Source organism: Podarcis muralis, chromosome 5 (genome assembly GCF_964188315.1).
Source record: "Podarcis muralis chromosome 5, rPodMur119.hap1.1, whole genome shotgun sequence".
Classification (NCBI taxonomy): Eukaryota; Metazoa; Chordata; class Lepidosauria; order Squamata; family Lacertidae; genus Podarcis; species Podarcis muralis.
In genome coordinates, this window is record NC_135659.1 from 8,975,062 (window position 1) to 9,002,545 (window position 27,484).

The 27,484-nt window shown below is 41.6% G+C and overlaps 1 protein-coding gene across 3 annotated transcripts in view; it reads right to left on the minus strand.

Annotated features, from left to right (window-relative positions):
- Nucleotides 1-27,484, minus strand: part of ACBD6 (acyl-CoA binding domain containing 6) — a 97,133-nt gene that overhangs the window by 36,319 nt on the left and 33,330 nt on the right. For 2 of the 3 annotated variants that reach the window (XM_077928270.1, XM_028732417.2), the window contains exons 5-6: nucleotides 21,741-21,846; nucleotides 13,061-13,150 (exon numbers count right to left, since the gene is read on the minus strand). In XM_077928270.1, coding sequence (XP_077784396.1) covers nucleotides 13,061-13,150; nucleotides 21,741-21,846 — 196 coding nt within the window. The remainder of the gene's footprint in view (nucleotides 1-13,060; nucleotides 13,151-21,740; nucleotides 21,847-27,484) is intronic. The other variant, XM_077928271.1, reaches the window with a different exon arrangement.

Below are 27,484 nucleotides of genomic sequence, written 5' to 3' on the forward strand. Positions count from 1 at the left end.
ATACAGTTCCATGTGTAACCACTGTGAAAGTAGCAGAAGCCATGTGCTACTACAATGTGCAAAGGGACTTGTTTTCTACTTTTGGGGACCAATGCAGGTCTTATTTTTGGCGATTCTGCAAAAACCAACCTATTTAGTTGGTTATACACTATGATACAACCATTTGCATACCGCTTAATTTAGTTTCTAAGCAGTGTACAGGAGGCCAATACAGGAAGACTAAAAAAGAGCTTAAATCATGAAGTCAGGGGCCTGCCTGACTATAACATGCAGCGAGTTCCACAACCCTGAACCCGCAATAACAAACCCACAGCTCCTGGTGGATATTGAGCCTGTCACGCATCTGAGCCATGGGGGAACACTAACAGCAACTCCCCCAAGACATCAGTGCAGGGATATAAGGAATCATGCAGTCCCTGAGGTATCATGGACTCAAGTTGTTAAGGGCCTTGCAAATTAATTCAATAACTCTGAACCTGGCCCAGTACCATATGGGCAGCCAGTGCAAGCTTTTGAGCACTGGAGTTATGTGCTGGCGATAGTCCAGGGACGCCCCCTTGCCAGAAGTCTCAGTTCTGCCAAACTTATTCTAACTCAAGAGGATGAGTTCCCTGAAGTACCTCTGTCTCCCAGCCTTGTAGAAATCAAAGACCGCAAAATAAGGCAAGGTCCCTTTAACCAGTCAGCCAGCAACTCCAGGGATTTTGTCAGCCAACATAAGGCTCTGTGTAGAGACAACACTAGCTCTTCAGCTAGCTTCCTGGCTCCCCCACCCCCCAATATCCGCAAATAACATGCAAAAAGACTGGTTTGCTTAAAGTGTTGGGCAACTGTCACCTTCCTATTAAATACAGCCAGCAGCAGAAGTCTATAAGCAGCAGCAGGAATGAAGGATTTCCTTTTAACTCCAAATAAATTCTTTCATCAGAGAGAGTTCTGTGGATTGACAGGGTGCGAATATGATTGATGCCATCTTGAAAAATAGGGATTTGTCACTGCTAAGTAGAGACAGAAGATGTGCATGTTGTTTCATGCTTCAAGATGAAACCCGGGATTAAAGGAAACAATCTGAGGCTAGAGCCCTTCTGTTATGATGCACTCACCTGGAAAACTGACTCAGCTGCCAGAGGAATCTTGTTTTGTTCTTGAACAACAGGTTACATTTTCACACCTGACTTTTTTTTTTTAAAGAGCAAATAGCTCAAAGAGGGTTTAAACCTTCTAAACGATTTCCAAAATTATACAGGTGATTTAGCACATTAGGCACATGTTTGTCAGATGACTAAACCACCAAATCTAAGTACACAGCAACAAGATAAGGATAATTAAAAAGGAAATAGGACCATCCGAGAATGTCATATGCCACATTAAAATACGATTTTTTTAATGTATGCTTAGAGGCACATTCCACAAAACATTTCTTGGAGGGGATTAATATTTAACAGCTATGTAGATTGGATGAAACTTTTTGTAGAACAGACTTTGGGTGATAGTTGTTAACCAAAAGCATATATTCTAGACTATATAGTACATTTATTTCAATGGTAAATATATTTAGCTCCCACCTACTGCTGTTTCAACCCAGACATATCTATATATCTGAATTTGGATGCTTGGCAACCACAAATAACTTGTTTTGCAACATTAAGAGGATGTATCAGTATATACACCACTGTCAAAATATTTCCAAGAGAAGCATGTTTTAGGACTGGGTTATATGATGCTGAGCTTTGAAAACAAAGTCCTCTACACTATTCACTGGTAATAATGCACCTAAATATAAAGCTTTGTACATTCTTTCAAGAGCAGCTTCAAATACTAACTATAGAACAGGAGGTGTGTGGGAAGGAATGACTTTTTTTTCTATTTCAAAACCCTCATCTTCTTTCCTGATAGCAAGTTTCATATTTAGGGAACGCTGTGAATCACAAATGAGCTAATCAACAATAACTTCAGTTTCCCAATAATTAGCGTGATTAACCACCACCACAAGGGGGGGGGGGAATATACACACCAAGGTCTAGCAAGTTGTGAAAAGTACTCCAGTCCACATCCAGTAGGTAGAGTACAAACCAAAATAAATCGCCGTCGTATCCAAAAAATACTTTAAAGTTCCAGCAGAAACTTGTGAATGCTTTGAATGATGTTTTTGCTGAAAAGGTCCCCCCCCCCCTCAGAAGACATAAACAGCATCTGCTGAGCACTGACCACTTAGCATTCAACCTGCCTGCCAACCTGCATTCTTCAGAGAGACCTGTGAGAGAAATGTGGAGCTGTGCCACTTCTAATAACTGTGACTGGCACCAAGTCAATGCTTTAATGCAGAGAGCTACCCTCTGTCACTAAGCAGATCTTTCCTTTCTTTTGGTTAATGGATTTCACAACCATTGGCAGGAGTATAAACAGGGTGGGCATATATGCTTGCAGCCTACAGAGAGCTTCCTGGAACGGCCGAATTGAGAAACAGCAGGGAAGAACTGGTGTTGGGCAAACTACCCTTTTTACACTTACGATCTGCTGCTGCTTTCTCTGCCCTCCTCTCTTGGCATTTTCGGCAGGCCTGCAGCAAGAAATCTGGTAGAGGAAGTGCTCAAGGAGCCGCAGGAGAGAGGAGGCAATCAGAAGAGTACAATATTCAGAAAAAACAGAGGCCATACTTTCTTTTCTAGGGTAAAAAAAAATTTTACTTATTCCAGAATGTATGTACTTGTTTCCTCACATTATCTGGTCGAAATGTAAACACTCAGTCTGAGAGTGCTGTACTTGCTGATCACAGGGTTTTGTTTTTTGTTTTGAAAAGATTCAAATAAGGACTGAAGCTGTGAAAGAAGATGGGAGATTAAATAATATGCTTTCAGATGATAATGACCTACTAATGTAAAATAGGTCAGAATTACTGGGTTGTGGTTTTTTAAGTAAACGCAACACAGGATGTTGGAGAACAACCATTTGGGAAAGAAGCAAAGCATACCCAAGCGGCCTCTTCAAAAGCATAGCTAAACATTTGAAGGCACCAAGAAATACATATTTGAAGAAGGTAAGAAATTTAGAAGATTTAACATGACTACTCGTTCTTCTTCATGGGTGCAAAGAAATTTATGAAGATTCAAGTATTCTGAAGAAATCTATACATTTGTCCAATCTGATAGGGATCAATACCAGCCTTCCCCATCCTGGTACCTACAATTGTTTTGGAGCACAAACTGCCATCTGCCCCAGCCAGCACGATTAACCGTCAGGGAACATTGGCAGGGCATTGGCAGAGGCTGATCTATACTAGAGAACAATCCTATAAGTAAATTCTTGTCTAAGTTGAACTTCCTTAAGCTGGATAAAGTTGGAAAAAAATTACGCAGTCCAGCAGCATATAAAGCTTTTGGGTGCTCATTGTGTACTGACAGAAGGATTCATCAGTGAAATGGGGGAGGTGCATTTTTGGCGATTCCCCTTCCCACTGCAGTGCCTGTCATCATGGCAAATGCACTTGTAGGTTACTTAGATAAAGCTGGGTTTATTCCAACATGTGATTTAACATGTTGATTTTTAAGTAACATTTATAATCCCTCCTTGCAATGTATGCTTAGAGGCACAGTAAAGTAACGGTAGTCTTACATTACGTTATATAAGGTATGTACGGCACTGGACATAATTTAGTACATGAAGAATCGTAAAAGGTCAGCAGTATTATTTTTCAGTAAAAGCCTTGGATACCTAAGAAATGTCTTTCAGCATTTAACAGCTTTTAATTTGGATGGTAATTTTACAAAGTGAATTAGAGCTGTTAGATTCAAGTCTGAGAGAGAAGGGTGCTGGCTGCACATCAGATCTATCTAACAGTCAAAGTAGTACAACACAAGATTGTCTTTTAGCAGCTATACTACTTGAAAATTTGTTTCTGTAGTAAAATGTGAAAAAGATCCATACCTTTTTTTATTGCCATTTGCCGTATACATGCAAACAGAATTTGTTTGGGAGCATTCTGGTACAATTACAGATGTGAAGGCAAGGCAAACAGGTGAGCAAAAGTCGTAAGTATACCGCCCTTTAATCCTACTCGTGGACTTCCCATGGGATGGTCACGGTGGGGGAAAACTTGCTTCCCTACACCCCTTCTTCAAGGTGGACCACTAAGTTATTGGTGTGTCTTGTCCTATATTCGTAATACTGATGCTCACTCACAATGGTACTTTTGCAAAAAGAATGTCAATTGGAGCCAGAGGAGGCCAGAAAGGAAGGGTTTGAGCAAGAGGGGGGAGAGAGAGACATTGAGTGAGTGAGAGTGTGTTATAGAGCTTTTGGGGAACACAAAACAACACTAAATGCAGGTTCTGAGCTACACAGACTATATAACTGCATCAAATTGGAAGATGACAGAATTAAAGGAGACATAAAAGCATTTTAGAGGCACAGAATAAAAAGGAGCAAGAAAATGGAAAGAAATACGAAGCCATCTTTGATTTATCCATAATTTCTACTTCATTTCTGGCTAATGGTGGAAATTAGTCTTCAGATAGTTGATAAAATCAGCCTGTCTGTGCTGGGTTAGTACCATGATCTGTGGCCAAGCAAGTACTTCTAAAAATTGATTTTTCTTTTTGGCAACCAATGGTCCAGTCAATAATAATGTCGTTTGAGAAGGATTGAGTCATGAGGGAGATGAACCTTCTCTTCCATTTATTATGTTTGTATTGTCTCTATTTGAAAAGCATGCCCCCCCCTTCCCAAAAACGTGCATGAGTGTACTATAAAAGAATTGATACTCTGCATCTTTGTCTCCAGAAGCCCTCTGACTCACAAGCACCTTCCCATCTAAACTGATGGAATGCTTTCAGTCTGCAACAGGAAAGGTTACATACTGAGGCAGAAAGAAGTCCCCTCCTCTGAAATCAAAACTGACACCGGCAGGTTGGCCATCTTTCAAAAACATCTGTCCCAAAATGGATCAAGTGAACACTCAAGAGGGTGGCAACACTGCCCTTGCTGAGGCAGAACTACATCTTACAAGAAACATGACACTGGCTGACTTCAGTAGCTGCCACTGGTTGGGGCACGGAAACACACAAAATTGTGTGAGGACACAGAGGGTCAACTTGGTATCATTTTTGGTGACAGACTGAAGGGTATAGTTCAGGTTCAGACATTTGGTGGATGTGCTTGGCTGAGAAGCCAACAGGGCGAAGCTACCATCTGTGGGATTATGGCTGAATGCTACTAAGTCAGAATCGCCCCCTAAATGTAACAATACTTGTAAGGCACAGTTCCACCTTGAGTAAACATCCCACTTTTAAAAAAAAAAAGTTGTTGTTGTTGTTTAGTTGTTTAGTCGTGTCCGACTCTTCGTGACCCCATGGACCAGAGCACGCCAGGCACTTCTGTCTTCCACTGCCTCCCGCAGTTTGGTCAAACTCATGTTGGTAGCTTCGAGAACACTGTCCAACCATCTCGTCCTCTGTCGTCCCCTTCTCCTTGTGCCCTCCATCTTTCCCAACATCAGGGTCTTTTCCAGGGAGTTTTCTCTTCTCATGAGGTGACCAAAGTATTGGAGCCTCAGCTTCAGGATCTGTCCTTCCAGTGAGCACTCAGGGCTGATTTCCTTCAGAATGGAGAGGTTTGATCTTCTTGCAGTCCATGGGACTCTCAAGAGTCTCCTCCAGCACCATAATTCAAAAGCATAAATTCTTCGGCGATCAGTCTTCTTTATGGTCCAGCTTTCACTTCCATACATCACTACTGGGAAAGCCATAGCTTTTACTATACGGACCTTTGTTGGCAAGGTGATGTCTCTACTTTTTAAGATGCTGTCTAGGTTTGTCATTGCTTTTCTCCCAAGAAGCAGGCGTATTTTAATTTTTAAAAAGTACATTAGGTTATTAGTCAATAACAAGCAAACAACAACAAAAACTGCATAGGTCTTGATGGTTTACAGCCTCTGTAAATGCTGTGGAAGCAATAACCAAATTACACTGTGATGGTGCTCTACAATGCCACGAAGGAAGATTTCACTTGATGGTACAGGAGGTAAGAACGCAGAACAATGCTGAAGCAGCACATTCTGATCTTTCCTGGGAAAGGAACAAAATGTACACTTGTGTCTTTTGAACAGCTGGCTTTCTGGCAATACAATAGCAAAGAAATGCTAAAGGTATAAATTTTACACAAAGCTCTTAAAAGTAAAGCTCCTGCTGTTGTTCATTTCAATTTCTAGCCCCGCCGGGGGCAGAAAATACCATTTACCATCCTGATGAATAACCATAGTTAAGAATTTCCCCACTCACACCCTTGAAGTGCCCTTGCCCTTTTCTGAAGATAGCTACATTGTTTTCAATTAAAATGGCAACTCAATGTTAAAACACGAGTAAGAATCTTGGGACTAACAAAGCCCCTCAGATCTCTTTGTCTTTTCTGTTGTGTTGGATGCTTAGTGTACAAACAGGTATTATCAAGACGGGAGCTTCTTATAACAGCGGCTGAGGTCACGGCATCATTTTCCCCAAACAAGCCCAAGGAGTAAAGATGGGGAACCTCCAGCCCAGGGGTCAAACCTAGCCCACCAGACCATTTTCAGGAAGTCACGTCCACCTGTGTGACACTGAATGTCATACATGGGCAACTGCCCTATGAAGAAAGGTTGCAGCATTTGGGGCTTTTCAGTTTAGCGAAAGGGGAAGTGAGAGGTGGCATAACAGAAATTATGCGTGACATGGGAGAAAGAGGATAGAGAAAAGGTTTCCCCTCTACCCCAGAGCACTGGAGTTTGTAAGCACCCAAAGAAGCTGAATGTTCGAAGTTCTGGATTAACAGAAGAAAGGACTACTTCATGCGCCACACAGGTAAACTATGGAATTCGCTGTGATGGGGCCACCAACTTGTCTAATCTTCTTTTAAAGTCATCAAAGTTCGTGCAGGGCAAGGCTATCAATGGCAACTAGCCACAATGGCTATGCTTTACCTTGACTGACAGGGGCAGAATACCAGCTGCTAGGAATCACATGTGGGGTAGAGTGGTATTGTGCTCATGCCTTGCTTGAAGCTTCCCACAGGCATCTGGTTCTGCTGTGGGAACGGGACGTTGGACTGGATGAACCATTGGCCTGACTCAGCAAGTTCTTCTTACATTCTTATGACGTAAGGTGTGGGGCCGGAACAAGCAGGAATTTAAAGTGGGCTCCCTACTGTTCCTTCGCTGCAACAAGGTGAACGCCCAGCCCCTCATCAGTTGATGGGTGGTCAGAGCATGCCTTGCTCAAGGAGGGGGAAGCCGATAGCATTCAGCTAAAACCACTTCTCCCTCCCAGCCCTGTCCCCTGAAGCTCAGGAATTTAAAAGTGCAGCGGAGCTTTCAAAAAGGCCTGCAATGTACCTTTAAAGGAGCATCACAGGGGCTGTTTGAAAGCTCTTTGCACAATCCACACTGGAGCAGTGCAGCAATGTAAGCAAAGGACTTTCAAACAGCCCTTACAATGCTCCTGCGAATATCTGCAAATCTATGTTGAAACAGCACAAAGGCTCTTTCAACGTCCCATGCTACCAATTCAGTCCAACCTTCAAAGGGCAGCCTCACCTGACATCAGGTTACTGACAAGTGGGCAGCCATGAGGGATGGGGAGGTGGTTAAGATCTGGCCCACCAGCAAGAAAATGTTCTCCATCCCTCCCATAAGAGAAAGATTATAGCTGAGTAGAACCAAAAGGAGGAGGGGAATGAGGAAGCAAAGGTAAGAGTGTTAGGGAATGACATCCTTCAGAGCAGTTGCTAGAGAGAAGGTGCATTTGTGTATGTGACTGGGGGGTCTCCAAAACAGTTCGTTTCCCTTTTCTTCTTAGTTATCAGGCAGTATTTGCCCCACCTGGGGGAGTGAATGAGTGTGTTGCAGGGAAGTGGGAGAGCTAGGCGCCCGGCAAAAATATTCATCTTCTCCCAGCCTTTGGCAGATTAAACATCTATGGCCTTTTAAACATTGGGGTAACTGTTTTTGTATGTTACTATGTTATGTATTTTTGTGTTTGATATTGTAAATTGCCGTGTGATTCTTAGATGAAGTGCAGTATAGAAAACAAACAAACAAATAAATAAACACTCACAGAAATGGGAGGTATTGTTGTTAAGGCCATATGCATTGTTCTCGGCACTAAGGGTTTTTTTGTTTTTGTTTTCTTAAACTGCTTCTGCCATCTTATTTTGGAAATTTATGATCATTTGTGGTTTTATTTATCATTTTATTCAGGCTACGAGCTGCTTTTAGAGTTCCATAGGGGAACCAAAAGGCAGGATTTAAATTTTTAGTTAAACAAAACAAACAGTGTATCAACTGATAATAGTGCCTGTTTTAGTTTTCCTTTTTGTGTATGGAACATATGCAGGTCCAAACTACAAAGAGTTAAGTATTTCTGTGTTTATTCCAATACCCTGGTAAAACTGCTATTTACAAACATCTGTAAAAACAATTATCTCCTCTCACAAAGGCATTCTAATTCTTCACTAATATATCAAGATTTATCTAAATTAAACATAGTTAAGAATGTTTGGCTGGTGTTAATACCAGGCAATTTACCTTGTTAAGCTCACCCAATTTGCCTTTTTTAGAATAAATAAAAAGCTGGCATTGTTAACAAATCTGTAAAGGATCTTATGCAATCTGGTCTTGATGACTTATTTAAACTATCAATATCCTCTCAAAGTCTATTGTGTCCTCTACAAACACTTCAAACTGTGGTAAACTTTCCGATTTATCAGCTAGAGGTCTCTCTCTAACATCCTCTGTAAGAAAGATTTGTAAATATGTTATATCACTCTGCAATTATCTCCATGAACCTTCAGCGCTCAACTCATATCCTGGTGGATATAACAGACCTGCCCATTTCCATGCAGCTTTCCTGCGTTTAATGCGTTAACTGTGGTCATAGGCCTTTTTGGCTTTACCTAGTTAGTTTCAAACTATTTCTAACGTTCAGTAGATAAGAGTTACTGCTTATATTCTTAATCTGGTATGAATCTTGGTGATAACTTCAAATTTTATAACACCCTACGCAAGATGGAAATTAGCCATATCACAAATTACAGCTTGACGCAACAAACTAGCTTGAGAGTACTTGGTTACCTTTGGACGCAGCTCCCTCACGCACAGCAGCAAGCTTATGTACTTAAGGAACAAGGAACAATCTGCCACTCACCAGATTTATCATCTAAGATTTGCACTGCTTGTGTATGTCTATATGCATGTATGGCTGTGTATTACCTGGTGTGCATGCCAGCTGTAGGTGGCCTCACCCACTTTTTGGCTACAGGTGGCTCCCAGAGGGATTGGAAGGTATTGACAAGGCTTTCAGGGCAGAAAGGGTTAGCTACCTCTGCTCTAAATCATAAGACAAACCACCACTCCAAGTTCACACATGAGAACAAACTGCAGCTAACTGAAAAACAGAAATTGTGAATAGGAGAGGGGAAGGGGAGAGGAGAAGGAAGAGCACAATCAGCCAAAGACTTGTGCACATAACACAAAGCATAAAAAGGTAAAGGGACCCCTGACCATTAGGCCCAGTCGTGACCGACTCTGGGGTTGCGGCACTCATCTCGCTTTATTGGCTGAGGGAGCCAGCATACAGTCATGTGGCCAGCATGACTAAGCCGCTTCTGGCGAACCAGAGCAGTGCACGGAAACGCCGTTTACCTTCCCGCCGGAGCGTTACCTATTTATCTACTTACACTTTGACGTGTTTTCAAACTGCTAGGTTGGCAGGAGCAGGGACCTAGCAACGGGAGCTCACCCCGTTGCGGGGATTCGAACCGCCGACCTTCTGATCAGCAAGTCCTAGGCTCTGTGGTTTAACCCACAGCACCACCCGTGTCCCACACAAAGAATAGACCAGTGTTATATCTGAACTATGCCTATTTATTCACAGTAGGCATACCTATTTTTTTAATCTGTGTTAAAATTAGAAAACAAAACAGGAGATGCAGATTTTGGATCTGGGGCAGCCACTCACTTACAAGATGCCTAAACCATCTAAGTTCTAAGTATAGCTCTCAAGACAGAGCCACCCACTAGGAAAAGGCCTGTGGCTAAGGATTTAGGTAATTAGATTACACAAATGACCCTTTTCAACACAAAGCAAAGCCTGCCTCCCACTCCACAAATTAGTTCTTTCTGCACTCCCCCCATCCCAAGCAATCACCATCTCTTTTCAAATGTATTATTAAAGGTAATTATCAACACTGAAAAGAGCTGGACTCAGCCTGCCCTATAATCTGGAAGGAAAAAAGCTCTGCCACTCTGTTGCTGCAGTTCAAATATTTCCCCCCCTAAACACCTGCCAGTTTAAGGCCAGAGTAAAGGCCACCTCAAGCTGACTCAAAACTCCACAAAGCTGGGAAATCGGAAGTTAAGTCTGATGTCTTAACAGATGTGCCCCATGGTCAGCAATGTTGCTGTTCATACAGCAGAATAAGCTTTCTTACAACTTACCCTCCATGCACTCTCATTCGGGTCTTTAAGGCCAAAATACAGACTGGGAGAATAAACTGGGACCAGCAAAGATGTCCTGCCATATGAAACATCTGAGGCCTCCTGTGAATGAATCCATGTCTGCTTGTTGCTTACATCATATATATAAGATGTATATAAGGTGTATATATAAGATTGTGTTGTAACCTACAACAGTTTTTCAGGTTCCCACTATCATCTGAAGATTGGTGACTCTGGATCTAACCACTGCCCAACACTCATTCTAGCTATTCCACATTAGTATTCACTACGTGGTACTGTCTGCAAGCACTGCAGTACTGGCCAAACTTTTGCTTCAGAAATCAAAGTGTGCTTTGCCTAGACCAGTACTATTTACTCTGACTGGCAAAAGGTTTCCAACTGTAGTTTGGAGTATGTCCTCCTCTAGCATAAAGGTCTCTGCTTTCCTCAGCATAAAGATAACATCATATGCACAAACACACAAAATATTACTAGAATTTAACCCATGTTGGAGTCATGGATGCATGTGTGTCTATATGCACATACCTGGCTTCTCTGATACATTTCTATTCCATTCAAGACCTTTTAGAAAGCCTCCTCTGTTATTATTTGGGAGGGGGTGTAATACAAAATATTTTCATTTTATAACCATTATTAACCCCAAATAAGTCTGGCTAGAAAATGGCAATATATAAAAAGCAGGAAAGAGAAAAAGAGAGAAAGGTTCCTGTGTTTTAAAAAATGTAATTTCCCAAGTCAATTCCATGTTTAAAATTTGCAACCAGTACATTTTTGTTGCTTTCAAAAACTGAAATGAACATCTTAAACTTTGAGTTTTCATGGATTGTTATCATGGTACACCAGGTTGAAAAGATATCTAAGGATCAAAGAATAATATGCACTTTAACTGCACCTACTTAAGTATCAAGCACTAAACACTTCATCAACTAAGCTTGTGTTGCTCATTAAGAAACATATTCTTCTTCTGAACTTTTATAACAACAGTTTACTAATGAAGCAACTATTAGTCAACTATTTATTGTATAGTTTGTAAAAAAGCTGTTTGTTGAAAAAGCTGGCTGCTTTTAATGTAAGTATTTTTAAGCAAGGGCACAGGAAGCAAGTTGCTGCACATCATACCAAAGAAACTGACTGTAGAAATAAATCGTGTTCCAGCCCTAGTAGGGTTTCTCTCTCATGAAACCAGTGTGTATAACCCAACAGTAGTCAATTAACTCTGTACATCAGGAAGGAAATTCGTAGCTAGATAAAACTCTAATCTGTGCTCTACTCATCCCTTGGCTAAGTAAGCCCCACTTTTGCTGGTATGTCATCTTTTAAAAAAAATATCATTTCCCTTCAACAGCCATGATTTCATCACCTCTAAGCTGATGCATTAGTTCTCTTTCTGCATGATCTTTAGGCTCCTAGCACTTATAAGTGAAAACAGAACGCTTTAAACAAATTCCCCTCCTCTCTATTATTTAATTGTCCTCACTTTCTCAGATTCAACTTATCTGATTTTCATCCCTTAGCTGACATCTCCATAATGCAGACAATCTATCATCGCTTCTATCAAACCTCTCCTCCAAAATTCTTCCAACAGAATTCTTCTGCTCATCCGTGTGAGGAGGAACAGCAGGAGGGCGAAAGAAACACGTGTCTTTTTCTTCTCATTATTTGTTCACTCAAAATTGCCCACCTGAAGCTGCTTTTCTCTTCACAGGGGAAAAGAAACAGAGACTCATGTATCTCCACCACCACACATTTATAGGAAAGCAGCCAGGGAGGGGCACAATTTGAAGTCAACAAATGGTCAGAGGGGAAATGCGTAACCCCCCGCTCTTGCCATTCTGCCCCACTCCTCAAACTAGCAGAACCCTGGTGATACTTTTCAGTTAATATGTAAAGAGTTGGAATAGACCACAAGGGCCATCGAGTCCAACCCCCTGCCAAGCAGGAAACACTATCAGAGCACTCCTGACATATGGTTGTCAAGCCTCTGCTTAAAGACCTCCAAAGAAGGAGACTCCACCACACTCCTTGGCAGCAAATTCCACTGTCGAACAGCTCTTACTGTCAGGAAGTTCTTCCTAATGTTTAGGTGGAATCTTCTTTCTTGTAGTTTGGATCCATTGCTCCGTGTCCGCTTCTCTGGAGCAGCAGAAAACAACCTTTCTCCCTCCTCTATATGACATCCTTTTATATATTTGAACATGGCTATCATATCACCCCTTAACCTCCTCTTCTCCAGGCTAAACATGCCCAGCTCCCTTAGCCGTTCCTCATAACATATCACCCAAGTTGGTCCTCCATTCATCTCTTCCTCCCTTCACTTGTGTTTGTGCTAAACCCTTGTAAGAAGGGACTGTGCTGCTCCTGTGTTCTGTAGAAAGTATGACATGGTGCTGTTGAGACATTAAACAGTACAACACTGAAATTATGATGAGCAGAGGCACCAAAAGTACTCAAACAGAACAGAATCCTGAAAGAGCCCTACATATCCTTCAGTTGTGCAACTGAGAACATTTTTGCTGTATTTGCTTCCCTTTCGAAATGCACTAGATATACCAGAGTGGTCACTGCTCCGATCTGTACCTGGCTGTTAACATCCGCAGTGTGTTGCAGCAGTACTGAGGCGAGTTCCTTGTGTCCTCTGTCGCATGCCCAGTGCAGCAGAGCTCTGCCCTAAAATATCAAGCAAACAACAACATTGCGTGAAACTGTTGTAATAGCTTAAGATAACCAATGTGAGCCTCAAAGCATTTCATTTGATACATTAATATCAACAGGGCTTGCACTGTAACAAAATAACTGCCTTTCTGAATTATAATTATTTATTAAATTAGTATGCCACCCTTCATCCGAAGATCACAGGGCAGTTCACAGCACAAAGATACAAAACAAGAACACAAAATATGTAAAAACAAACCAAACCAATAAGGATGCAATGGAGGCAGCCAAAGTATGCCTTCTTTGCTGCCTTCACGGCCACCAGGTAAGCTTGATGATCAGCCCTCACCAGTGTTCGATTGCATTTGACCAGTTTTTCTCTTCACTTGCATTCAAGCCATCTCCCAGCTTGTTTCCTCTTCCTAAGCTCTGGAGTATACCAGGGAGCCAAGCGGGCTCCAAGGAGTGGGAGAGGGTGCTCAGGGGCAATAATGTCAAAAGCCCACGCCATCCAGATGTTCCACAAGTCACCCAGGGCTTCAGTCATGTAAGCTGGGAAATCCCCCAGGGCCATCTGAAAAGCAATTGGGTCCATCAGCCTCTGAGGGAGGACCATTTTCATAGACCCCCTGCCTCTGCAGAGGGAGAAAGTTGTTGAGATCCTCAGTTGTAAAAGGAAGTGATCCAACCATGACAAGGGACTGATGTCGATAGTCCCCACTTTCAGATCACTTTCTTCCTGCCCAGCTAAGAAAACAAGGTCCAGGGTGTGACCTGCCACATGCCTTGGGCCAATGACATGTTGGGACAGTCCCATGAGCCAACCGAAAGCTAACCACTTTGGCATGGCTATTGCATCGGATCAAGAACCATTTATAAGCCTATTAAAAGTATTCATAAAAACAAAAAGATAAAAGAATTTCCCATATTTAAAAGCGTAACATTTAGTCGGTTTATTTGTTACCATTACTGCACTGCAATAGCCTTGTTTTATTGGAATTTTATAGGATTATGTTGCAATTTAGGAGGACTTTACATGACTGTGCTTCCTAGGACATGGTTTACATGGGGAAATCTGTTCCAACTCCAACTTCCAGCATTCTCAGGCAGCATGGCCAAAGGTTGGAGATGATGGGAGTTGTAGTCAAGCAACAACTGGAGGCCCACAGGCTCCCCACCTTTACCACAAGGAAATTTCCTCTCAGGTGAGAAACTGATGGACAATCCACACAACCTAGCTGACCCAGTGGTCTAGTATAGGGAGAAAACATGGTGGTGTGTATGGAGAGAATTGTGCTTGAATATTTGAGGCAGCAGCTCAGGACCAATCAGCAACACCAGAGGTCACGGTTGCTCAGACCTACTCATTGAGCCTATAAAGAGATCCCCAATTACCAATGGAGTACAAGACTCAAAGAGCAAGCACAGGTCTTTTAATGAAGCACTCCTCAACCTGGAAAGGTGGGACCAGCTAGGACTTCATGCTCTGTGTAAGCTCAGTCACTCTCTCTCTCCCTGGCTATCATTGACACAAATTCTCTGCCTCATACCTGTATGAGGTCCTGTGGGACACCTTCAGCCAATCTCAGAACTGGCTCCTGTTTCTCTGGCCTTTACTGTTCTTTGGCACGATATACCCGGGTCTGTGACCCAGAATGTCACCTCATCCTGCAGACTCCCACCCATGGCCAGAACAACAGTGCTCTTGAAAGTTTATGGACTTTGAACATTTTTAGAAAGTTTCATCATCTTAAACTAAAAACATCCTGTATTTTTTCCAGTCCACAAACTTTTAAGTAAAAAGCAACTCACATTTTTAGAAACAACCTCAATCTCATGTCTTCGGACTGTACACATTGCAGTTCTTAATTAAAACTACCTACTAAAATATTTAATCCAGATGTAACATGTGACACACTTGCAGAAATGATCTTCCTAACCACCTGTACTAAAGTGAACCTGGAAATCATAATGCAGCTCATGAAATTTTGTAACAGAGTGCATTTCTTTCTGGACTATTCAAACTTCTTTGCAGTGCTTCATAAAGCCACCAGCTAGGTAGGTATGGCTCTTCCTCATCATGAATCTTCAGCAAGCGAGCAAGCAAGCAAGCAAGCAAGGTATTTAAACACACAGCAAAGCTTTACATTTGAAGTTGAGAAGGATGGATGACCTGCAACTAACCCAATGCATGTTTCATTCTACATGATATTCAGAAAGGCAGCAGATGTAGATCATTATTTTAAGTAGGAAAATGCTGTCTCAGGCTTCCACGCATTAAGCTTTTCAGCTCACTTTTAACCCAACAAGTAATTAATTTTGTAACACATTATTTTGATAGTACACTAATTAACCATGAATTAGAATGGGTTTGGGCAATTATTCTTTTTAGAAACATAGATGGCACCCAGATTAGTTTTATGAATTATTAAACCTTACTGCACTCAATTATACAGCACGGAATTGAAAAGGAGTGTGTGGATCTTAACATATCTGGCAAAAGCAAAAATGATTTTAAATTAATTCACTGATAAAAGTCTGGTTTATTCATCTGTCATTTATAGTCCATTCTCCATGTCAGGAGTGACTAGGTCTAGAACGGAGAGACGGCCTGCTCTGCCAAGATTGCAGAAGGTTGCATTATTCTCCAAGGTCTATCACAACTGTACCTCTTGAAAAGTCTGTTGGTTCCCCCTACCCTGGCTTATCCACAAATGGTTCCAGGTCAGGCATTAGCTTTCCCCATGCAATAGCTAGGTTCCGTTTTGTGTCCACACAGTTCTCTAGGTGGTTTCCTCACACATGCACTTTCCTGCTTTCCATTGTGGCTGCCACTCCAGCCTAGGCTTCCTGCAGTTTCTTCTCTGGCAGTCTAAAACAACAGGTGCAAACTTACTTGGGGTTGCAACACAGCTTAATTTTTGGCACGTTCTCTTTCTCCACCAACAACCTAAGAGCAAAAACTTGGAACGCCAAAACTAAAAAGCTGTGTGTAAAAATGCATCTCAAGGAAATACGAGCTTTTCCTTAAAAAGAAAAAAAAGATGCCAAGGTGTATGTGGCGGATCTCCAAGTGGGAAGGGTGCAAAACAGGGTTAACATTTGCCCAATATTGTATGTCTACTGCCAACACGGCATTAACATGTATACCATATGTAAACTGCATAGAAGTTGTTTCTACAATCAAGCAGTACATACATCTTGTTAAATATAAATAAATATCTGTAGTGTCCTGTACACAAAGCTATGCAAAAATGCCTAAAGGCATCTGTTACCTGTGTTTGCAGGCCAGGTAGAAACTGCTATGTACAGATGCCTTTAGGCATTTTTGAATAGCTTTGGTTTGGTACCTTTTTAAAGTTTCTGGCCTTGTGCCTTTAAAAGCAGTATGACACAAATCCAGCAGGATAAGTTTTCTTGGAAAGCAGGTGAGGGATGTACGTACATTTGTTAAATGTCTATATATCAGGCTGCAGTTAAAGGTACAGGATCAGCAACAAAAAAGAGAAAAAAAGTGGCAACCAACATAGCCTAGAATCTAATTGGGGGGGAAATCATTTCAAGAGAGTAATATTGCAAGTGCTAGCCTTCCTATTTAAATGAGAAAAGCTTCCACATTACAGTATGTTGTTTTCTAGCGTCTCAAACAAAGGCAAATAAAAAATATCCATACTTGCGCTTCCAAATTGCATTACCTATATCCCCCTATCTTTCCAAAGGTTATAAATTTGAAGAATTGGCAATACTAAGGCCTTTGATTAACCAGCTGGGAGGTTGGAGGCAGATATATCACATGTGCTAATACACATGACACTGTTTATTGAAAGCAACCTCTCTAATACTATGCATTGTGCTAAATAATCACATTTTTAAATTTTAAGTGTAAACCATTCGGTGATACAACATTCTAGTAAGACTCTTATTCATTATCTTAATGCCAACAATTTCACAAATGGTATTTGGTGTTGAAGGGGCGGGGGAGAACCCTGGTTATGGACAGTGTTAGTCTGGCCTTCCCATGCTGCAAACTATACTGATTAAGCATAAACAATTTATGCAAATCTGCAATACTCCAGCGCCAAAAGCCAAATTGGAAGTGTTTCATGAGCTGAACAGCCTGTCCATCTTTGGCCCAAAATCTATGGTGTTTAACAGTTGTACAGCATCCCCAGGAGGACCGTAGGCCACTAGATTATTCATTTTATTCCCAAACCGTAAATTGAAAATTGCTAGGAGCTGTGCCCTCAAATGAGTCCCACTCAAAGTAACTTTATTCATTTGCATTTCTAACGTGCCCCATCTCTTGCATAAAATGTATTCAACCTTAGATTAGTCTAATATATGTACAGAATTAGTTTATGCTCCAAATCAAGGCTGTCTACACTGCATTGAAAGAAGGAAAATTCTGTGCCCAGGTAATCCAAATCCTGTGAAAAGGAAAGCTAAATTCTGGGACTAGTAATAATTATGAAGGTTAAGCACATTTTTCAGGATTGGTCTAATCTTTCTAGTCAATAGAAGGGGTGAAGTCAAAGGCAGGTCACTGAAATACCTAGGCCTTTGACTACTCAAAGTTTGTTCACAACCTTCAGCTATTACCCACACATTTTCAAGCATATTTTCACAAGTATCGAGGCAAAAAACGGAAATGCTAAGATTCACAGGAAGCCGACTTCTGTTCCCAATATCACATTCTGCTGGTTTCCCTCATTCTCAAGGAATTACATCATATACCCAGCCCAGCCCAAAATATATTCCGGATGTCCATTACTATTTTGTTCTTTTCTCATGGAGAACACGTTTTAGTTGCAAAAGAATGAGGATACTTCTTACGCTCTAAATGATCTGGAATAAAAATGCATAAATCTAATCCCAAGTACAGTGACCCTGCCTATTAAATCTTCCATGCCTCACTTGGCCAGCCTGTATAGCAGTTTCTCAAGTGAACAGCACATAAATTTTGCTTTGCTGCATGTCACAGGTCTAGGCACAAACAAAGCAAGGCTAAGAAAAGAATTGCCTGCTTTCAAACATGTGTGTGCCTGAAGACAACATGTATAGGAACTGTTCTTAATTCAGACTGAAAGAGACGGCATAGCAAAGATAACTAAAATGCTCATTCAGTAGAAATATTGTATTCACTGCTTCAATATTACGTCCAGTTACCTTGATGCACCCACGGGGGGGGGGGGGGAGGGAATAGAAAAATAGATCTTTTTTGTTCCTCCTCCGGCTCTGAAAAGCATTGGAAAACTTGGGAAGAAATGCAAACATTTCTTATTAAATATTTTCTTTCAGCACAGTGAGTGAAATGCTTTTTAAGGCAGTGTATTAAAATATTGTTACAGGCAAGCCACACTGCTGCAAATAACTTGGGAGGCAAGATTCAAAGGTAGTGATGCTGATAGCATTGCTACTGCATCTGACTGGGTTACTAAATAAGCAACATTCTTGGGACTTGATGTCAGAAAAGTACTTTCAAAAATATAAAACATGAAACAGGCTTGCAGTATGGTAACATATCAAGCATATTATGCCAATGACATGATGGGAAACTGCTTAAGAGCTCTTTTGGCATTGTTTTAACAGTGCTTTTTTTCTATCAGCTTGTGCCCAAGGGCCCTGGCACCTCCTTCCCAAAGCCTTTGGGAGGTTGGATGCTCTTGAGGCGATTTGAGCACCTTCCCCACCACCTTCCCAAAGGCTGCCTGGGTTTGATAAGGAGTACTTAACCCAAGGTACCACTGTACTACTAAAAGTGCATTTCATAGCTATACAGTGGTACCTCGGGTTAAGTACTTAATTCGTTCCGGAGGTCTGTTCTTAACCTGAAACTGTTCTTAACCTGCAGCATCACTTTAGCTAATGGAGCCTCCCGCTGCCGCCGCAGCACGATTTCTGTTCTCATCCTGAAGCAAAGTTCTTAACCCGAGGTACTATTTCTGGGTTAGCGGAGTCTGTAACCTGAAGCGGATGTAACCCGAAGCGTATGTAACCCGAGGTACCACTGTACATAAAACTTTTCTACGGCCAAGTCATGTAAGAAGCCTCCACGTACAGTCACTGACTTGGGAAAAGTAATGAGAAGAGTTGCAATGATGCTGACAGTTTGATAATAAAAGTGTGAAAGAACCTGTTGTTTTCATCTTTGATAAGAATGGGACATATAATGAATTCATTAACTGAAGAATACCCTATCTTTCTAGAAGCAGATATTCCAGAAAGTCATATGACTCTAACAGTAGCCTAGAAGTGGCTTGGATTACTAGTTTATTGCTATAGATATCAAAAAGTTCAGTTCTGGTTTATTACTACTGATCACCAGAAAATAATCACAAACCATTCCTGGGCTTGCAATTTATACAAATTTATCCTATATGGCTAAACAACCTGTGACCTCTGGCAATACTGATAGAGCTGAACAATGTACTGTAGAAACACACAGATGTTTCAGTTCACTTCATCGAGGATGAGTTTCTAGCCTTGAATTTTAAACTCCCTCCCCTGCTTTCATCAAATTAATTCATATGAGTTCCTGATTAATAATAAAAAGCCATGCCATCAGCATTCAGAACCCCAGCCGGGAATGTCATGGCTCAAAGGGCAGAAATCTGCTTAGAGCTACAAGAGAACCCAACTGAATTTGTGGCGTCTCAGTCTATGAATGCGTAAGCACTTCATCTGTTCACTGCAACACAATATGCTGAGAGACTACATGTTACAGACCAAAAGCAGGACAAATAGTCAGTGGGCAAAGATAGTAACCAGCAAGTCAAACAGGTTTTAGTTTGTCTGACCATTTACGCGCCAGATACTTACTATCTGGGAAACTCTCAAGCCTTTAAAAAGGAGCTTTGCGAGTGTTGGTGCTGAGCTTTAAAGCCTTAAATGGCCTCGGCCCAGTATACGTGAAGGAGCTTCTCCATGTCCATCACTCCACGGCCATCATGGACACTGAGGTCTAGCTCCAGTAATAATGATAATTCTCTTAACACTGCTACTGAGTTATTAGTGCAGACCAAGATACCATACCTCCCCTTCTCCAACCAGTGCAGAGCAAGAGATAACTTAAAGCCATCCTATCTGGTTTTATCTTCGGCTTGGATCCAGACTTTGCTTCCAACAATGGGAAGTATATTTCAGAAAGTTGAGGGACCCTAAAGAACAGTGTGGGAAGTGGCATTAGGTGCTGTAGAGGAAGGGGGAAACTGGCAATGGTCACCTTCTCCACTTCCACCAGTAGGATCCCTCCACTGGATGAAAAGCCTTCTGTCTATGGAAGGTAAAGCCTGGACCTAACTCACTAAACAAAATTTATTTCCCTATATGAAGCTGAACCTCAGTATAGAGAAAGCAGAGGGAAAATCCCAGTATGCATAAATTGCACTGTTAAATTTTTACTTCTCATTGTGAAGACATGGCAAGAAGGAGAATTTCTGGCACTACAAAAAATGCTAGAAACATAATCTGCTTGTTCCTTCTGACAAAGTTACATTGGGTAGAGGGTGGGTGGGTGGGTGAGTACACATTCAAAGGCATGGCTCACAGAAGCCTGAAGCACTTCAGCATGCCAGACCATAATATAGTACTTTATTGTAAAAATAAGTTTTCAGGGAACATCGCTGACATATATTTTACCCTAAAACTCCTTTAGATGACAAGTGAAAGAGCTGCCCCTCTTTTGGCAAAGGTATAAAGACACTTCACTGGCAATGAATTAGCTGCTGCTCCATCATTTCTAAGGCCCATTTCATATGTCACAATGGCAACACAATTGATGTTGAAGTCAAGAACAATATGGGTACCCCTCCATAAAGCAAGTCATTTGTATGAAGTACATCCCACATAATCCAGACTGATTTTAGCCACACCAGCAAAATCATGTTCACAAATAGCCTATGGTCAAGTGATGTGAATATCTGCTGCACAGATACAGAAGGGCAGCAAAGGGTGTCCAAATACAGTTTAGTTAATAAGAGTGAGTGTTCCATATGTGGAGCCATTGCCAATGAAAAACATTACAGGGTACTCCTATTTACGCCACTGCTTTATTAGGTATTTCTTGAACCAGAGTACGATTATTCAATTAAGCTCCCACTATCTTTGCCATCAGTCCAGAGAGGGCTCATCTATAAGGCATGTGGCCTCTTTGGAAAGTTTTTGGGTGCCATTAAGAGGTGGAGTGGGAAGCAGACAGATCAAATCCATAGGGACAACCCACCAAATTTCTTTCCTGTGCCAGGCACATTAAAATTAACTATTCATTTCAATTAGGATTGCACTAGAGAATTTCCCCAGGGCATGTGCCCCATGTTAATTAAGAGGAAGAGGGGTGCCATTTGGGGTTTTGTGTTTTTGCTTTAAACACCAGCCTATCTCTGACCTGCTGTAACTGTTATCGCATTCAAAAGTCAAAGTCCAACCATGTGTCAGGTAATTGTTGCTTAGGAGTGGCAGAGTTGGACAATTCTTCCACTAACAGATGTCTGGTCAGACACACTGCAGCAGAGATATAGCAGCTGCAAGGAAGGATTAGAGAAACGAGGAGACATTAATTTGACATACCAGCCTTTAAGACAGATTAATCCCTCCCCTGGCCCAATACCTTCTCATCTTTCGTATTCACATCCACTTTTTTTGATCGGATGGCTTTGGTTACATGGTCAATGTTGTTTTCTCTGCAGTAGTCAAATATGTTCTTATCTTCTTCCCTAAGAAGACATAAAGGAGAGTGAGCAAATGCGTACTGTTACTGAGCAACGCACAGGAACTACACAAACATAAGATGCCCGCCTTTTCCAGCAATTCAATCATTTCAGCATTACTGAGTACTGCAGATTTCCAGTGCTTTGAATGCAAACAGCATAATTCAGGTTGGGATACACTCTGCATCACACATAACTAAAACAATATACTGAAAGCTAACCTCCCGCAAGGAATGAAGGAAACCAACACAAACCAATTTCAGCCTTGAGGAAAAATGTGCACGAATTTATAATAAATTAGTATCTAAAGTTGTCCCTTAATATATCTCTATAAAGCCCCATTTGACATGTACAGACTTTAATATATATTAGTGCACTGGGGCTGACAGTATTTCTTAGCAAAATAAATATGGAATATTCCTTCTGCCATCCATTATTTACACACCAGGGTCTGTTCTCCCCATTTCTGAAGACGCCCCCCCCCCAAAGTTACAAGTATGATACAGATAACTTATATAAAATGGGCTAGTTGGAAAAGGTCACCAACAAAAACTCCAATGGATGTAATCTCAGTATCACCATCCAGTGGTGAGCAGCAAACCAGATTTTCTCAAAAGGATGCTTGAAAGGAAGGCAGAAGGGTTTGGAAAGATAACATGTAGTTTGGTGTTGCGTCTCAACCAACAAACCATCGTTTGCAATTAGCAAATGAACTAGAATCAGAAACCAAAGTTTGGCAGGTACAATAGGCTCTCTCCAACTCCACAAACTGTTGCACTAGGGTGGTTAAAGTGTTTCTGAAGCCAAGTGCTGAGAGGGTAGAAAACAAATGCAGACAAATCTATGTCTAAACCACAGTTTGCTTGTTGTGCATTTGTAAGCTCAAATGTTGGTTTGGTTTCTAAACTACTGTTCGCATAAACCAAACTGGCAATGAAACTGAACCAACATTGTTGTGAAACCTGTGGCCACATTCAGACAATTATACCTTGGCTTATTCAACTGAGATATGAATAAGGCTTTTGCTATGCACACATCCCTTTTCTGGTGTGCCTCAATAAGCCAGGTAGTCTCTAATTAACCTAAGCTACCTTGCCTTTTTAAAATAAGGTGACCATAAACAAGTGGAATATATGAATGAATGAAATACAATGATAGAGGTACAATTCAAACTGGAAATGCTGAGTGTGCCCTGTCAAAGTCTTTCATTGCTGTATGATCAGGTTTCTCTTGTGGATACACTTTAGCACTCTTAATCTGAATTTCTCCAAGTTGTGAAACACAAAAGTAACTCAAAACACGGAACCAAGACACTGACTTAAAAGCACGCCAGGATGTATATCTACCCTTCATGTTTACACAATGAAACATGTTTGAAAACAGTCTAGTCTGGTTCAGAATAACACACACTTTAGAAAACACATTAAACTAAAAAAAATTTATACCTCACTTAGAACTGAACCTTTCCTGAGTGACTTACAAAGGGGAAAGAAATTCAGTTCTACCAGAAAGATAGCCACAAAACACCCATAACCATCAGTGTTAGTTTTCAAACGATAGGAGCAATGCTACAATTAACATGTTTTCACTCCCCACCCCCATTTTATTGCCTCATTTTCAAATACTCTGGTGCAATTTGATGGTATTTAGCTTGTTTGTCCACAGTAACATAAGCAGAAACTACGAGCTGAAGTCTCAGCAAACGATAAGCTTGCTACAATGGGAGCACTGCCAACTTCAAATTCATCGTGCTGCAAAAAAAGGTTCCAGGTTATAATGGAACTAATCTCACAATTCACAAATTGAAGTATAGCTTACATGCATGCAGGATACTGACAATAACAAACTAATCAAGAGGTCAAATAAGATATAACCACTTTTGTAGTTCAAACACAAAACAATACAATAATTGATGGCTTTTATATCTTGCAAGCAACAATCCCTCCAAGAAACCACGAATGTGCTGAAACAGGTGAGGAAAAACCCCAGAACAAATGGCACATCACTTATGCTGTTTCTTAACTCCTTTAGCTTTATGTGCTTTGTGAATTATGATTCATTCTTCAGAACTCAGGGATTTCTTCTCCTTCCCTTCTGCTAGTGTAGCACTTTTAAAACGAAAGTGCTGATACTGGGCTCCTGCTGCAGAAAAAATGCCAGAACAGACTTCCTCTGACCTACTCCTCACTGTGGATGTGGTCTCTAAAGAATCTTTCTCCTAAGCATATGCACTTTCCTTTTACCTACATTGGGTGCTATATACTACTGCAGGTTGTAAGTGGGGAAATCATATATCTGAAGGCTTTCTTGCTAAAAAAAGAGAGAGAGAGAAAGGGCTCCTGAAGGAGTCCATTGCACTGTTGAACAGCTCCTACTGTCAGAAAGTTCTTCCTCATGTTTAGTCGGAATCTGCTATCCTGTAACTTGAAGCCATTGGTCCTACCCTCCAGAGCAGGAGAAAACAAGATTGCTCCATCTTCCATGTGACAGCCCTTAAAATATTTCAAGATGGCTATCAGATCTCCTCTCAGTCTCCTCTTTTCCAGGCTAAACATACCCAGCTCCTTCAACAGCTCCTCATAAAGTTGGTTTATGATCAAATCTTGGTTGCCCTCCTCTGCACACATTCCAGCTTGTCAATATCCTTCTTAAATTGTGGCGCTATTCCAGGTGTGCTCTGACCAAGGAAGAATAGAGTGCTACTATTGCTTCCCTAGGGACGCGGGTGGCGCTGTGGGTAAAAGCCTCAGCGCCTAGGGCTTGCCGATCGAAAGGTCGGCGGTTCGAATTCCCACGGCAGGGTGCGTTCCCGTTGCTCGGTCCCAGCGCCTGCCAACCTAGCAGTTCGAAAGCACCCCCGGGTGCAAGTAAATAAATAGGGACCGCTTACTGGCGGGAAGGTAAACGGCGTTTCCATGTGCTGCGCTGGCTCGCCAGATGCAGCTTTGTCACGCTGGCCACGTGACCCGGAAGTGTCTCCGGACAGCGCTGGCCCCTGGCCTCTTAAGTGAGATGGGCACACAACCCTAGAGTCTGTCAAGACTGGCCCGTACGGGCAGGGGTACCTTTACCTTTTATTGCTTCCCTTGATCTGAACACTATGCGTCTATTGATGCAGCCTAGAATAGCATTAACTTTTTTTGCTGCTGCATCACACTACTGACTTATGTTAAGCTTGTGGTCCACTTAGATCCTTTACACATGTACTACTAGTAAGCCAGGTGTCCCCCATCTTATATTTGTGCAGCTGGTTCTTTCTGCCTAAGTGCAAAACCTTACATTTGTTCCTAATGAAATTAATGTTGTTAGTTTGGGCCCAGTTCTCCAATCTGCACACATATAATTGGAACTTAATAAACACTGAATGGTACTAGCACTAAAAAAACTGGCAGAAGCAGAAGGATCATTAGTGAAAAGAGGAATGCAGCACTCCAGGCCGTCTCTTGTTTCTTTGATGATAATTCACTAAACAATTGAAACTCAGTTTATTTAGAAAAGTTATTTAAGCTTTCTAAAATAGTCTATGCAGTTTGAACTTCTTTGTGAAGGAGAAAAGATACTTGTGCTCAGTTTATCTGGACGAAGCCCTGAAATGTCTTCCCATATTTTTTTATCTTGCCCCACAAGCAGCTCATATTATCCAGTGAGTCTTTCAAATTTCTACTCTTTTAAAAGAAAAGGCTCTGGGATTATTCTGCATCATTGGAAACATTGCACAGAATCTTCCCTGTCTGCCTACCTTTGTGTTGGGTCATCTTTGAAGCTAAACAGACAGCTGAGATGGTTGTTATGCTCCATCACTGTACCCTCTCTGCTTTTCTGGACCTGTCTAATTGTTGTGGTAGAAGGAGATTTGGTTGAAGGATCCTACCTTGCCCAGCAAGGCCCATGTGCCACAAACAGGTGGCCTTGCCTTTCTGCTTGGCACTGTGCCACTGAGTGTACTGAAGCTCAATGAAGCAGAGAGAGAGAGAGAGAGAGAGAGAGAGAGAGAGAGAGAGAGATGGGAGCCAAGGCACAGTTGCAACAGTTACTGTTTATGTCAAGGCCTTCTTACCCCCAAGGGACCCATCTTCACATAATCTATAATTATCTCTTCGTTTAATCGCCCCGTCACTTCTGAGGCTCTCCTGGGCACAGGAAGAGGAAAAGCTCATTAAGTGAACCTTTTCTCCTCTCTCCAGCCACCCATAGCTTTTAATTGCTTGGTGTTGTTATTATCTATCAGTGCAACTGGGATCATTTTCATAAGAAAGGGAGGTGGGAGGGAGAGAAGCAGGCACGTGTCCCTGAGGTATGCACTGCAGACAAACCTTTGCTTTCTCAATTATTTATGCCAGCTGAGGTTTTACAAGCTGAATAAATCCATAACTCAAGTTTATTCTGAACAGTCTGGCTCCCCAGGGTGGAAGTGTTGCCCACTTGCCTGCACACTTCTGTGCTGTCCTCAGAGAATAACTAGGACATAACAAGACATGTGTCAGCCAATTGCCCATGCGTGAAAGAAGTATGCACAAAATTCAAGATTACCAAGCATTTGAAAAGTCATAGCATAACCACCTCCCTCAATGCAACATGTTTTTTGACTTTTACAACACAAGGAAATGTAGCCTGTGCTACATATTCTAGCGCCTATCTAGTTAAAATGAAAAGTAAAAATCCCTTGTGCTTGTCAGAAAGTAAGAATGCAAGTAAACCCCCTGAAGGCTTCTACAAATGGCAAATTCCTTGACAAATTCCTTTGCCACTCCTGCCCCACCCAGCCCTATGACCATGGGGATACAGATCTCTCTCCTTCGGGCTACATCTCTGCTGCTGGGGAAGTAACAATTACCAACACTTAAATCATAAATTGTAATTGACAGCAAAATCAAATTTTCTCCCCGCTACTACCAAAAAGTCCTTCAATTGATAGTGTGTGTAATATGACTATTCAATTGTCAGGTATACTTATGAGATGTCTGTGACATCACCATAGCTGTCAACGTTTCCCTTTAAGGGAATTTCCCTTATTCCGAATAGGATTCCTCGCAAGAAAAGGGAAAAGTTGACAGCTATGGAAATCACTCACTCCAACCTTTTTTCCTTTAAAAAGGAGAGCATTTCCCTGCTCCTCCACATAAGTGCATTCTATATACAAAGGCTTAGTTCAAACATATTGCTAATTGAACGCGCAAATATGCACAGGAGATTGTAGTCTCTTTGCTGCATACTGTTGTGAGTTAAGCCATGTTTTCCATCCACCAGACAAACCATGAGCTGCACTCTATCCCTTGATGCCTAAGTAGATTCCTACTGGAGGAAGTGGTCCCAAAATTATTGAGAGCTCTAACTAGCAATTTGAATTGTGCTCAGAAACAGGATCAGAATCTAGTAAAACTGTTTTAGCAAATGAGTTGCAATAACCAGTTCTGCTCAAGAGTATGCCTGCAGCATTCTAGAGTAACTGTATTTTCTGAACACTTTTGAGAGGCAACCCCACACAATATGTGTTGCAGTAATCCCACCAAGACCAAACTAAGGCAGGGGTGGGCAGAAGGCAGACTGGGTAGATCTCTCAGAAATTTCCAGTTGACTGGCAAGAATTTCTGACTCTCAATTGTTTATTATCAAAATTATTCCTCCTTAAATTGCATTACTGAAA